Source organism: Oncorhynchus keta, chromosome 18 (genome assembly GCF_023373465.1).
Source record: "Oncorhynchus keta strain PuntledgeMale-10-30-2019 chromosome 18, Oket_V2, whole genome shotgun sequence".
Taxonomy (NCBI): Eukaryota; Metazoa; Chordata; class Actinopteri; order Salmoniformes; family Salmonidae; genus Oncorhynchus; species Oncorhynchus keta.
The window spans coordinates 47215543-47228596 of NC_068438.1; the positions used below are offsets into that span (position 1 = coordinate 47215543).

Here is a 13054-nt window from a genome sequence, read left to right on the forward strand (position 1 = left end):
CCACTACCATGCACACTACCATGCACAATACCACTACCATGCACACCACTACCATGCACACTTTTATTATTATACATTTTTATTTTCAAGTCAGTTAATAACACATTCTTATTTTCAATGGCGGCCTGGGAACAGTGGGTTAACTCCCTTGTTCAGGGGCAGAACAACAGATTTTTACCTTGTCAGCTCGGGGATTCGATCTTGCAAACTTTTCGTTTACAAGTTCCAACGCTCTAATCACTAGGCTCCTGCTATCCCTAACTCTACTACCATGCACACTACAATGCAGCGTAGTAGACAGGGTGCTGAGGACTCTGGGCCCTATTCAATCAAAACCTGTCTGGAGATAAGATGGCCCCACAGATACACAGTTGAAGACAGTAAGCAATCAGCAGAGATTAATGATTTCTGCATGCTCGCCACTACACTGCCGCTTTGCTCTGGTTTGGCATCATCAAGACAGGGCTTTGAACTTAGGAAAGAGAAATGGGTGGGAGGACTAGGCCAGGGAGAGTGGATGGGGTGTGGCCCTGGGGGGCCTCTTTAAGATCACAGTCAGGAAGTGTGTCCTGCATGCTGCGTTCGCCGCTCGTTCACCAACTAGTGAAACTGACGCACACTGGCACTGGGAGACTGGCACCATGCCGTACTAACCTCTCAGTGGACAATTAAACAGGAAGAGAGGAGGTACAGGCTCATTCACACAGGCAAAGTCTCTCATTGGCAAAGTCATTGGGATTGTGACGAGACAGCCACACATGAGCTCTATGTAGAGACCCAGAGACCTCCTACAGAAAATACCATTACACGTGCATACAGTACGCTGAAATGGACCGTTTTGTTGGTCGGTGTGAAACCCAATGTGACCGTTGAAAATAAAGAGAAATTGTTGAGTCTTGGAAAGATTGTAAGGAAAAAAACAGCTGAATTGGATATTTCACTTGTCCATTTTGAATGAAGACTGATGAGGTTTTCTCTTCATATTGAGTGAAGACTGCTGAGTTTTTCTCTTCATATTGAGTGAAGACTGCTGAGTTTTTCTCTTCATATTGAGTGAAGACTGCTGAGTTTTTCTCTTCATATTGAGTGAAGATTGATGAGTTTTTCTCTTCATATTGAGTGAAGATTGCTGAGTTTTTCTCTTCATATTGAGTGAAGATTGCTGAGTTTTTCTTTTCATATTGAGTGAAGATTGCTGAGTTTTTCTCTTCATATTGAGTGAAGATTGCTGAGTTTTTCTCTTCATATTGAGTGAAGACTGCTGAGTTTTTCTCTTCATATTGAGTGAAGATTGCTGAGTTTTTCTCTTCATATTGAGTGAAGACTGCTGAGTTTTTCTCTTCATATTGAGTGTTCCCTCGGAATTTCACATCTTCAACATTAAAACTTCAATCAAGGGAGGGTAAGGACATTTTCATTTATGCATTTAATGTAAATAATGATTATGTTTGACAGTGTATAACAATTCTGCATAACAATTGAATATTTTTTTATGTCACAGGGAAGAGTATACATTCAAGCATTTCAATGTAGTTTTTCGTTTAATGGCCTACGTCACAGCACATTCTTCTTGAGCTGTCCAAATCAGACTGAATGAATGCAGATTCATGTAGGGACATCAAGTGTATTTTCAGGAATTTGGCTCAAATCTCTCATCAAGTTGTAGAAACATCTTTTTAAAGGGATACAGCCTATAGACCCCTGAATGGATCCAACTTTGAAAATGTGCCTCGGTTGCCATGGCACCTGTTACTGCACTGAATGTGATTCTAAGCTGTTTAGACTCCTTATGTAAAGCGGAAGGCCAAGCGGATACAGAGACAGACGGACGGACGGACGGACGGGCGGACAGACAGACAGACAGGTGGAGATTGTAAGAAACGACTGACACAGTAAATGTACTGTCTATCATCGGCATAAATTGAACCGCTCTGTACAGAGCACTAACCTACTTGATGTATTTACAATGTCCAAATGAATATTAAATACATTTTTAAACATACATTGTGAAGGGTCTTATGAAAAAGTGCATTCTAATTGTGCTGCATATTACACTGAATCTCTCTCTCTCTCTCTCTCTCTAAAGTACTTCTGGGCGTGAGGATGAACGGCAGCCAATCAAACCTGTCTCTGAAGTGTGTGCGTGACACCAGTGTGACGGCGGTGGTCTTCCCCTGTCTCTACAGCGCCCTCTTCCTGTTTGCACTGGTACTCAACTGCCTGGCTGCATGGATCTTCTTCAACATCCGTAGCACCACCACCTTCGTGGTCTACCTGAAGAACGTAGTAAGGGAACCAGCATTTATTTTCTGTGATAAACCAATTTAGTTGTCCGTTGTCCAGTTTAACAATATGACTGACGACTGACGTGATGTCCGTCAACAGGTGGTGGCGGACCTGCTGATGACTCTGTCCATCCCGTTGAAGGTCCTCGCGGACGCCGACGTGGGCTCCTGGCGTCTGCGTGCGTTCTACTGTCGCTACTCCGCCGTCCTCTTTTACACCACCATGTACATCAGCATCCTGCTCCTGGGGCTCATCAGCCTGGACCGCTACCTCAAGATAGTCAGACCCTTTGGGAAGTGCGCCCTCCAGAGGGTCGGGGTGGGACAGGCCTTGAGTGCAGCCGTCTGGGCTGTGATGGTGTCTCTGGCTCTGCCCAATGCCATTCTGAGTGACCGCACACCGCTGTTCTCTGGTGGCCGGCTGAAGTGTACCTCTCTAAAGGGTCAGGCCGGCATGCTGTGGCACGAGGGCTTCAACTACTTCTGCCAAGTATGGGCAACATTATTGTACACAACATGTAACCATTTCTAAGATTGTATTGAGTTCCAGTTCATATAAGAAATCAGTCAATTTATATAAATTCATTAGGCTCTAATCTATGGATTTCACATGACTGGGAATACAGATATGCATCAGTTGGTCACAGATACCTTAAAAAAATACAGTAGGGGCATCAGTATCTGATGTGACCACCACTTGCCTCATGCAGTGTGACACATCTCCTTCGCATAGAGTTGATCAGGCTGTTTGTTGATTGTGGCCTGTGGAATGTTGTTCCACTCTTCTGCAAAGGCTGTGCGAAGTTGCTGGATAATGCAGGGAATTGGAACACGCTGTTGTACATGTAGATCCAGAGCTTTCCAAACATGCTCAATGGTGAGATGTCTGGTGAGTATTCAGGCCATGGAAGAACATACATTTTCAGCTTCCCGGAATTGTGTACAGATCCTTGTCACATGGGGCCTTGCATTATCATGCTGAAACATGAGGTGATGGCGGCGGATGAATGGCACAACAATGGGCCTCAGGATCTCGTCACAGTATCTCTGTGTATTCAAATTGCCATCAATAAATTGCATTTGTGTTCATTGTCCGTAGCTTACGCCTGCCCATACCATAACCCCACCGCCACCATTAGGCACTCTCTTCACAACGTTGACATCAGCAAACCGCTCGCCCACACAACGCCATACACAATGTCTGCCATCTGCCCGATACAGTTGAAACCGGGATTCGTCCGTAAAAAGCACACTTCTCCAGCGTGTCAGTGGACATCAAGGGAGCATTTTCCCACTGAAGTCAGTTGCTACCCTAAACTGCAGTCAAGTCAAGACCCTGGTGAGGACGACGAGAATGCAGATGAGCTTCCCTGAGACCGTTATCTTACAGTTTGTGCAGAAATTCTTCAGTTGTACAAACCCACAGTTTCATCAGCTGATGGCTTGTCTCAGACGATCCCGCAGGTGAAGAAGCCGGATGTGGAAGTCTTGGGCTGGCATGGTTACATCTGGTCTGGGGTTGTGAGGCCAGTTGGATGGTGGAGGCGGCTTATGGTAGAGAAATGAACATTCAATTCTCAGGCTAAAGCTCAGCCCAGGACCTCCACATCCGGCTTCTTCACCTACGGGATTATCTGAGACCAGCCACCCGGACAGCTGAAGGAACTGAGGAGTATTTATGTCTGTAATAAAGCCCTTTTGTGGGGAAAAACTCATTCTGGTTGGCTGGGCATGGCTTCTCAATAGGTCGGCCTGGCTCCCAAGTGGGTGGGCCTATGCCCTCCCAGGCTGTGCCCCTGCCCAGTCATGTGAAATCCATAGATTAGGGAAAATGAACTTATTCCAATTGACTGATTTCCTTACATGATATCAGTAAAATCATTGAAATTATTGCATTTATACTGATTACATGTTGACACCCTGATGAAGGCGTTGGCCGGTAAGCGATAATAATGTATTTTAATAATGACTTAGCCAAACACATTAAAAGCTTTTTAACTTTCAAAAGCACACGAGTGCCTGGACTTAGCACCTATTTGTGATTAGAAATGTTCCTTTAGCTTTTCTGGCGATGACGTTTGATGCCTTACGGGGTTTTCTCCTCCTCTTCCCAGGTGGTGTTTTGGGGAACACTGGCTCTGATGCTGCTGTGTTATACTTTCATCAGTCGTAAAGTCTACGAGTCCTACAGAGCCTCGCGTAGTGGCTCCAAAGCGGCCAGCCGCAGGACCAAGGCCAAAGTCTTTGTGGTGGTGGGGGTGTTTTTCGTTTGTTTCGCCCCTTTTCATTTCGCCAGGGTGCCCTACACTCTCACCCAGACCCGAAACATAGACAACCACTGTCGGGCGCAAAACGCACTCTACGTTGCCAAGGAGACCACTCTCTGGCTGTCTGCCACTAACGTGTGTCTGGACCCGCTGATCTATGTGTTCCTGTGCAGGGTGTTCCGGAAAAGATTGACTGCCACACTCAACCGCAAGCCCCTCCCCCAGGGCGGTTTGGAGTCGCCCACGGCAACCTCCACTCAGCTGGAGATGTCTCAGATAGTACATAACAGAATGTTGGATGTCAATTCGGCCTAGAAGCACAACGGGCATGTTTTTTTTCAGCTCTATTAAATTGTAAATATATTTCGGCAAGATGTTAACCCCTGGACAGGTTGTGACCAGAGTAAAGCCATCAAATCATTTCTGGAAAAGTGGCTCTGTTACTAAGACAGAGTTGCAGGTCTAATAGGCTATATAAACAGCAGTGTTCCCACATGACCTCTGTGATAGCCCATGTGTGACGAGTATTTTGAAACAAAATGGCTGGTGTTACATCAGATAACTGCAGCAGGGCTTTCTAAATATCATCACCAGACACAAGAGTCAACCCAGGCTAATGTGTCGGTCTCTAATGATCGCAAAGTCATCCTGTCTTTTTTTTCTCAGCGTAATTTACTGTCAGCTCTCACTTCCCTTTTCCTAATCTTCTCCAAAAAATACTTTCCTTCTTCTTCATTTCACCAGAAAGGAAAACAACTCGACCGAGTGCTTTTAGATAATGTGAGTGTGACGATGTAACATACATGCTTACGAAATGGTATGTTGTTTGTGTGTATAGTAATGTAGTACAGTAGTAGTGATGCAGTCTTTACATGCTGTTGGAAAGCAAGACAAAAGCACAGTTTCTCAGACATCTCATGCAAATACACTACATGTACAAAATATGTGGACACCCCTTCAAATTAATAGATTCAGCTATTTCAGCCACACCCGTTGCTGACAGCCATGCATTCTCCATAGACAAACATTGGCAGTGGGTTGGCCTTACTGAAGAGCTCAGTGATTTTCAAAGTGGCACCGTCATAGGAGGCCACCTTTCCAACAAATCAGTTCGTCAAGTTTCTGCACCTGCTAGAGCTGCCCCGGTCTACTGTAAATGCTGTTATTGTGAAGTGGAAATGTCTAGGAGCAACAACGACTCAGCTGCGAAGTGGTAGGCCACACAAGCTCACAGAGCGGGACCGCCGAGTGCTGAAACACCTAAAAAAAATCATCTGTCCTCGGTTGCAACACCCACTACTGAGTTCCAAACTGCCTCTAGAAGCAACGTCAGCACAATAGCTGTTCTTCAGGAGCTTCATGAAATGGGTTTCCATGGCCGAGCAGCCGCACACAAGCCCAAGTTCACCATGCGCATTGCCTAGTGCCGGCTGGAGTGATGTGAAGCTCGCCACGGTTGGACTCTTAAAGCAGTGGAAACGCGTTCTCTGGTGTGATGAATCACGCTTCACCATCTGGCAGTCCGACGGACGAACCTGGGTTTGGCGGATGCCAGGAGAAGGCTACCTGCCCAAATACATAGTGCCAACTGTAAAGTTTGGTGGAGAAGGAATAATGATCTGGGGCTGTTTTTCATGGTTCGGGCCCCTTAGTTCCAGTGAAGAGAAATCTTAATGCTACAGCATACAATGACATTCTAGACGATTCTGTGCTTCCAACTTTGTGGCAACAATTTTGGGAAAGCTATTTTCTGTTTCAGCATGACAATGCCCCCGTGCACAAAGGGAGGTCCATATAGAAATGGTTTGTCGAGATCGATGTGGAAGAACTTGGCCTGCACGGAACCCTGACCTCAACCCCATCGTTGAGGTCAGGGTTTGGGATGAATTGGAACGTTGACTTCGAGCCAGGCCTAATCGGCCAACATCAGAGCCTGACCTCACTAATGCGCTTGTGGCTGAATGGAAGCAAGTCCACGCATCAATGTTCCAGCATCTAGCGGAAAGACTTCCCAGAAGAGTAGAGGCTGTTATAGCAGCAATGTTCCAACATCTAATGGAAAGCCTTCCCAGAAGAGTGGAGGCTGTTATAGCAGCAATGTTCCAGCATCTAGTGGAAAGCCTTCCCAGAAAAGTGGAGGCTGTTATAGCAGCAATGTTCCAACATCTAATGGAAAGCCTTCCCAGAAGAGTGGAGGCTGTTATAGCAGCAATGTTCCAGCATCTAGTGGAAAGCCTTCCCAGAAAAGTGGAGGCTGTTATAGCAGCAATGTTCCAACATCTAATGGAAAGCCTTCCCAGAAGAGTGGAGGCTGTTATAGCAGCAATGTTCCAGCATCTAGTGGAAAGCCTTCCCAGAAGAGTAGAGGCTGTTATAGCAGCAATGTTCCAACATCTAGTGGAAAGACTTCTCGTGGAAACGGAGACAAAATCCATATTAATGCCCATGATTTTGGAATGAGATGGTGTCCACATACTTTTGCTCATGTAATGTACCAATCAGTACACAAATACTGCAGAGGAAGAATGGTTGGTTTAATAAAGAATGGTTGGTTTAATAAAGAATGGTTGGTTTAATAAAGAATGGTTGGTTTAATAAAGAATGGTTGGTGTAATAAAGAATGGTTGGTGTAATAAAGAATGGTTGGTGTAATAAAGAATGGTTGGTGTAATAAAGAATGGTTGGTTTAATAAAGAATGGTTGGTGTAATAAAGAATGGTTGGTTTAATAAAGAATGGTTGGTGTAATAAAGAATGGTTGGTGTAATAAAGAATGGTTGGTTTAATAAAGAATGGTTGGTTTAATAAAGAATGGTTGGTGTAATAAAGAATGGTTGGTTTAATAAAGAATGGTTGGTTTAATAAAGAATGGTTGGTTTAATAAAGAATGGTTGGTTTAATAAAGAATGGTTGGTTTACATTTTCTCAGTCGCTTTGGTGCATTTTTCACAAAATAATAAGTGCATTTCTCAGAACAATCTGTACAAACTGCAATATACAATAGATATGTTTCTAAAGCTAGTCAGTCACTAAAAATCCTTAGTACATCTCTCAAAAGTAAATATCCATGCCAATGATCATGTCAGTGTCACCAGTCATTGAGTCATTGTTCACGAACAAGGTCGTCAAAATGTTTAGGCATGTTGTCAATCAATGTAACTGTGTACTTTGACAGTATTACCTGATGTAAACTTAGGCTACAGTTTGGATGACAGTTACTGTATTGAAAATGCACAAGGCTGCAGTTCTATGTCATATATCAATTTTAACAGTGCTATTTACATATTACTGTATGTGGGTTATTGATTGAAAGAGACTGGACAACCCAAGGGGCACAAAGGGAAAAAAACTAAATTAGAAAGAAACACAGGAAACCACCCCTAAGGCACAACTTTGCCCGCAGCACTGTTGTGCTGTCTCTACACATCCAGACGTTCCTGTCTGTCAGCCCACATATTCTCTTCCACATCACACCGGATATTTTCCCTTCCAATGCAACGTGGAAAGAATCTTTTGGAATGCCTTATCCATCCTCTGCAGGCGTCTACTGTGATGTCCTCACATGCTGCATCCATTGCAGCCAGCAGGGTCATCTATGTGTGTGGCTGACGATCGTACACCTTCCACCTCCATGCTGAAAATAACTCCTCAATTGGGTTAAGGAATGGTGAATAAGGTGGGAGGAATTCTATGAGCATCCTCGGGTGGGTCACAAACCATTGCCTTATGATGTTTGATCGATGGAAACTCACATTATCACAAATGACCACATACTTTGGAAAATCCTCTCTAAACAGACCCTTCTCATCATCAGGGATGAGAGCCCTGTAGAGAGTCTCTAAAAAGTTGAGTAGATGCTGGGTGCTGTATGGCCCTATAAGGGGGATATGGGTTAGGACACCATGCTCCGAAATAGCAGCACACATGGTGATATTTCCTCCCCGTTGGCCTGGCAAATCCACAGTAGCTGTGACCGATGATATTCCGACCCAGCCTTCTGCATTTGGTCAGGTTGAAGCCAGCCTCATCCACGTATACAAAGTTGTGAGAGGGTTCACTTGATTCCAACTCCATTATACGCTATATCCCAGAACACACAGTTGGATTTATTTTGGTAAGGAAGAGTGACATAAAATGTACATATATTGCATGTTCCTTCCACAGCAATGGAAATGTGTGCAGTTTATGCTTACTGTACTATGTATCACTATAAAATGTTGCTGTAAAGTAGTTACATAGATATATGTTTTACCTGTACATACTGGTACCGTAGCTTCTGTCCTCATTCCTTTGGAATGGTACACAGTACAGCTGTTTCATACTCATCTGGTTTGAGATGCTAACCGTACGGATGTTTTCAAAGACATCGTTGTCTTCTATAATGGTCCTTTGTATTTCCCTGAGTCTCGTGGCATTGTTTGCTCGGACCATGGTGCAAATAGCCTCCTCCTGTTGAGGTGTGAAAAGGCGTCCTCTGCCACCGGTTTGAGGTAATCTTGCAGTCAGTCCTATGTGGGGAAAAATGCAGTGATGCATCGCACACTTTCACATAGACAAAAACTATGAGAACACACATTTTACTGTAAAACATACAGGTGGGTGCATATAAGGTGCAGTATGTATCTGTATAGAGTATATTTCTGTATGCTGTGAAATACAAGTGGACTACTGTAATATGAAGCATTGTAGGAAGTAAACAGTATATTGCTTATAATATAATAATAATAATAATAATATATGCCATTTAGCTGACGCTTTTATCCAAAGCGACTTACAGTCATGTGTGCATACATTCTACGTATGGGTGGTCCCGGGAATCGAACCCACTACCCTGGCGTTACAAGCACCATGCTCTACCAACTGAGCCACAGAAGGATATTATTATATTATATTATTATTATATTGCTTATATACAGTAACAGTGCACTGGTGGACATACCTGTTCTCTCTTCGAAACATTTGAACTATTGAGGACACAGTTGATCTCCCAATATTCGGCTGCACCCTTCGACCCGCCTCAGCCATTGTAAGGCCATGTTTGACAACATGGTCTACAATAGTGGCCCTTATGTCATCAGATATGCGCCTATGTCCTCTTCTGCCTCTTCCTCTGTTTTGCCTTCCACCACGCATCCTGGCTCCTCTTCTTCCTCCTCTTGGCTGTTGACCCTGTTCGTTTCCTGGTCCATCCATTATTGGAAAATTGCGACTCTGTGTTGTGGTCTGTCTATATATGCTTGCCAATTGATTCTTCATGAGATGCACCTTTGAGCAATTTAGACTGGTTGATTGTTGGTTGAACTAACACCTGCACGATTCATCAATATACGTTTTTGTACAAAAGGTCTAATAGACATGTGTAAAACTATGCTTGACAGTTTATGACAAATAGTTCAACAATGTTGCATGTAATGGCTTATGCAAGGAACTAATGCCTAGATGTTTTGAGGGGTAAGACTATTCAACAGAGAACCATCTACTATATTTTGATCAACATGACATGAGCAATTGATCATGTGAAAAAAAGCTGACACTTGTACATTATCAATTGCAATTTGTTCAAAGGAATAAGAAATTGCTTTAATGATGTGCACAATGACTAGATGATTTGGAATTTGTACAAGTAGTATCAAGAATTGCACTTTTGATCTAAGAAACGCACCAAAGCGACTGAGAAAAACTGTAATGAAGGATGGTTGGTTGAATAAAGTATGGTTGGTTGAATAAAGAATGGTTGGTTTAATAAAGAATGGTTGGTTTAATAAAGAATGGTTGGTTTAATAAAGGATGGTTGGTTTAATGAAGGATGGTTGGTTTAATAAAGGTTGGTTGGTTTAATAAAGGATGGTTGGTTTAATAAAGAATGGTTGGTTTAATAAAGAATGGTTGGTTTAATAAAGGATGGTTGGTTTAATAAAGGATGGTTGGTTTAATAAAGAATGGTTGGTTTAATAAAGAATGGTTGGTTTAATAAAGGATGATTGGTTTAATAAAGAATGCTTGGTTTAATAAAGAATGCTTGGTTTAATAAAGGATGGTTGGTTTAATAAAGGATGGTTGGTTTAATAAAGAATGGTTGGTTTAATAAAGAATGGTTGGTTTAATAAAGGATGGTTGGTTTAATAAAGAATGGTTGGTTTAATAAAGAATGGTTGGTTTAATAAAGAATGGTTGGTTTAATAAAGGATGGTTGGTTTAATAAAGGATGGTTGGTTTAATAAAGAATGGTTGGTTTAATAAAGAATGGTTGGTTTAATAAAGAATGGTTGGTTTAATAAAGGATGGTTGGTTTAATAAAGGATGGTTGGTTTAATAAAGAATGGTTGGTTTAATAAAGAATGGTTGGTTTAATAAAGGATGGTTGGTTTAATAAAGGATGGTTGGTTTAATAAAGAATGGTTGGTTTAATAAAGAATGGTTGGTTTAATAAAGAATGGTTGGTTTAATAAAGAATGCTTGGTTTAATAAAGGATGGTAGGTTTAATAAAGGATGATTCAAAGTTATGTTTGTGAGCATCGAGTGGTGTTCTTGGTCGATTACAACAATCCAGCAGAAAATGCATTTCAACAGAGTTATACAGATGTAGGCTCTTCATTTGATCACCCTGCTGCAGGATAACTTTCCTGCGATGCACGACATTTAAAATGTGTAGTGCATTTTAGGTTTAAAAAGGATCATTTAGTTTGTAATTTCCATTTAGTAATTTCAGACTTGATTTTCCCTATATGAAAAATGTATCAACCCTTGCAAAAATGTCCATTCTTTATAATACACGTAATAATTCACATTTCCTTTTGCAGCAGGATTATTGTCCTGCTGTAGCAAACTGGCTCAAATTAAGATCCTACATCTGTAGGCTGCCCCTGGTTAATATTCAATAAAACTTGGCTACTACAGCAATGTTTCTGCATTATCGTGACACAACCACTACAGTGTAAACACACAGTATGTATGTGCATTAAGTCGAGGGTTACTAGGCGTGGATGGACTTGATATCAGACAAAACAAATTCATCAGCAGGCCGTAAAACGTCAGAAATCTGTGGACCGCATTTAAAGATGACGCTGTTGAATACTTTTTTCATGAGCTTCAGAAGGAAACGAGCAGAAAACACTAGGATTAACGGTTAATTAGCAGTTAGGAAACATTGCAAAGACCACATATATTCCTCGTCCTCCTCTTCCTCGCCTCTGGTCTCTCTTCCTTGGGTTGTGTTGTGTTGTGGAAGCTCTGTGTGTTGCTGGGTGACTGTGTGTTGCTGGGTGGCTGTGTGTTGCTGGGTGACTGTGTGTTGCTGGGTGGCTGTGTGTTGCTGGGTGGCTGTGTGTTGCTAGGTGGCTGTGTGTTGCTAGGTGGCTGTATGTTGCTGGATGACTTTGTGTTGCTGGGTGACTGTGTGTTGCTGGGTGGCTGTGTGTTGCTGGGTGGCTGTGTGTTGCTGGGTAGCTGTGTGTTGCTGGGTGGCTGTGTGTTGCTGGGTGGCTGTGTGTTGCTAGGTGGCTGTGTGTTGCTGGATGACTTTGTGTTGCTGGGTGACTGTGTGTTGCTGGGTGGCTGTGTGTTGCTGGGTGGCTGTGTGTTGCTGGGTAGCTGTGTGTTGCTGGGTGGCTGTGTGTTGCTGGGTGGCTGTGTGTTGCTGGGTGGCTGTGTGTTGCTGGGTGGCTGTGTGTTGCTGGGTGGATGTGTGTTGCTGCCTGACTTTGTGTTGCTGCCTGACTTTGTGTTGCTGCCTGACTTTGTGTTGCTGCCTGACTTTGTGTTGCTGCCTGACTTTGTGTTGCTGCCTGACTTTGTGTTGCTGCCTGACTTTGTGTTGCTGCCTGACTTTGTGTTGCTGCCTGACTTTGTGTTGCGTGGCAGGTTGTCAATGAGCTCGTAGAGGGTGAAGATGCTGAAGGAGATCTCATCATAGGCTGTGCTGGTGCCACACTCAAACAGACAGGCGAAGGCCACGGCCGACGGGGCCCCAGCTGAAGGCAGCTCCAGGTAGGCCAGGTCAGAGTAGGCACTGGGGCCCTCGTAGATCACCCACGGGCCAGACCAGCTGTCCGGGTCACGGGGGAACAGGCTGAGGTACACCCCCAGGTCCTTCCTCACGTTGGTCCACGTCGGGTGGGAGTACACCACCCAGGTGGGTGTAAGGAAATTCTGTGGGGAGCTGGGCGGGGGAGGGGGGTGGGTGGGGAGGAGTCACCGGTCTTAGCCTCGAAGGATGTCCAGTGTCTGGCATGAGTGGGTGGCCGAGGGCGGAGGTTGAGGTGTAGGGGGGCAGGGAACCCCACTACGCTACCGTGGCAGCCATTACGTGGCTCTGTGAGCCGCTGCACCAGCTGTCCATCCTGGAAGACAGCTCCATCATCCAGACTGAGGGCCTGGACCCTGCAGCCCAAAGGGCTCCGGGCGTTACAGTACAGCACGTTGGTGCCATCTTCCTGATCCACAGACACCATCTGGCACTCCACGCTCTCTGGCCCTGGCACCGCCTCCCCAAAACGCCACGTC

At 44.1% G+C, this 13054-nt stretch overlaps 2 protein-coding genes across 3 annotated transcripts in view; one reads left to right on the forward strand and one right to left on the reverse strand.

Annotated features, from left to right (window-relative positions):
• Positions 1–540: 540 nt before the first annotated feature.
• Positions 541–11177, forward strand: LOC118374811 (P2Y purinoceptor 13-like). Of its 2 annotated transcripts, none has more exons than XM_052468611.1 (5): positions 541–1873; positions 2087–2286; positions 2386–2775; positions 4400–10516; positions 11030–11177. In XM_052468611.1, the coding sequence occupies exons 2-4, from the start codon at positions 2104–2106 to the stop codon at positions 4865–4867; spliced, it is 1041 nt and encodes a 346-aa protein (XP_052324571.1). In that variant the 5' UTR covers positions 541–1873; positions 2087–2103; the 3' UTR covers positions 4868–10516; positions 11030–11177. The 2 variants fall into 2 exon arrangements, with proteins under 2 accessions (XP_052324571.1, XP_035617185.1); XM_035761292.2 differs by having other exon boundaries at positions 4400–10375; positions 10908–11035.
• neu4 (sialidase 4) overlaps positions 11029–13054 on the reverse strand; it is a 20103-nt gene continuing 18077 nt past the window's right edge. The window contains 2 exon segments of the mRNA XM_052468610.1: positions 11029–12699; positions 12702–13054. The exon segment at positions 12702–13054 is cut by the window's right edge and continues 163 nt beyond it. Of these exon segments, the coding sequence (XP_052324570.1) occupies positions 11690–12699; positions 12702–13054 (1363 nt within the window). The 3' untranslated portion in view covers positions 11029–11689.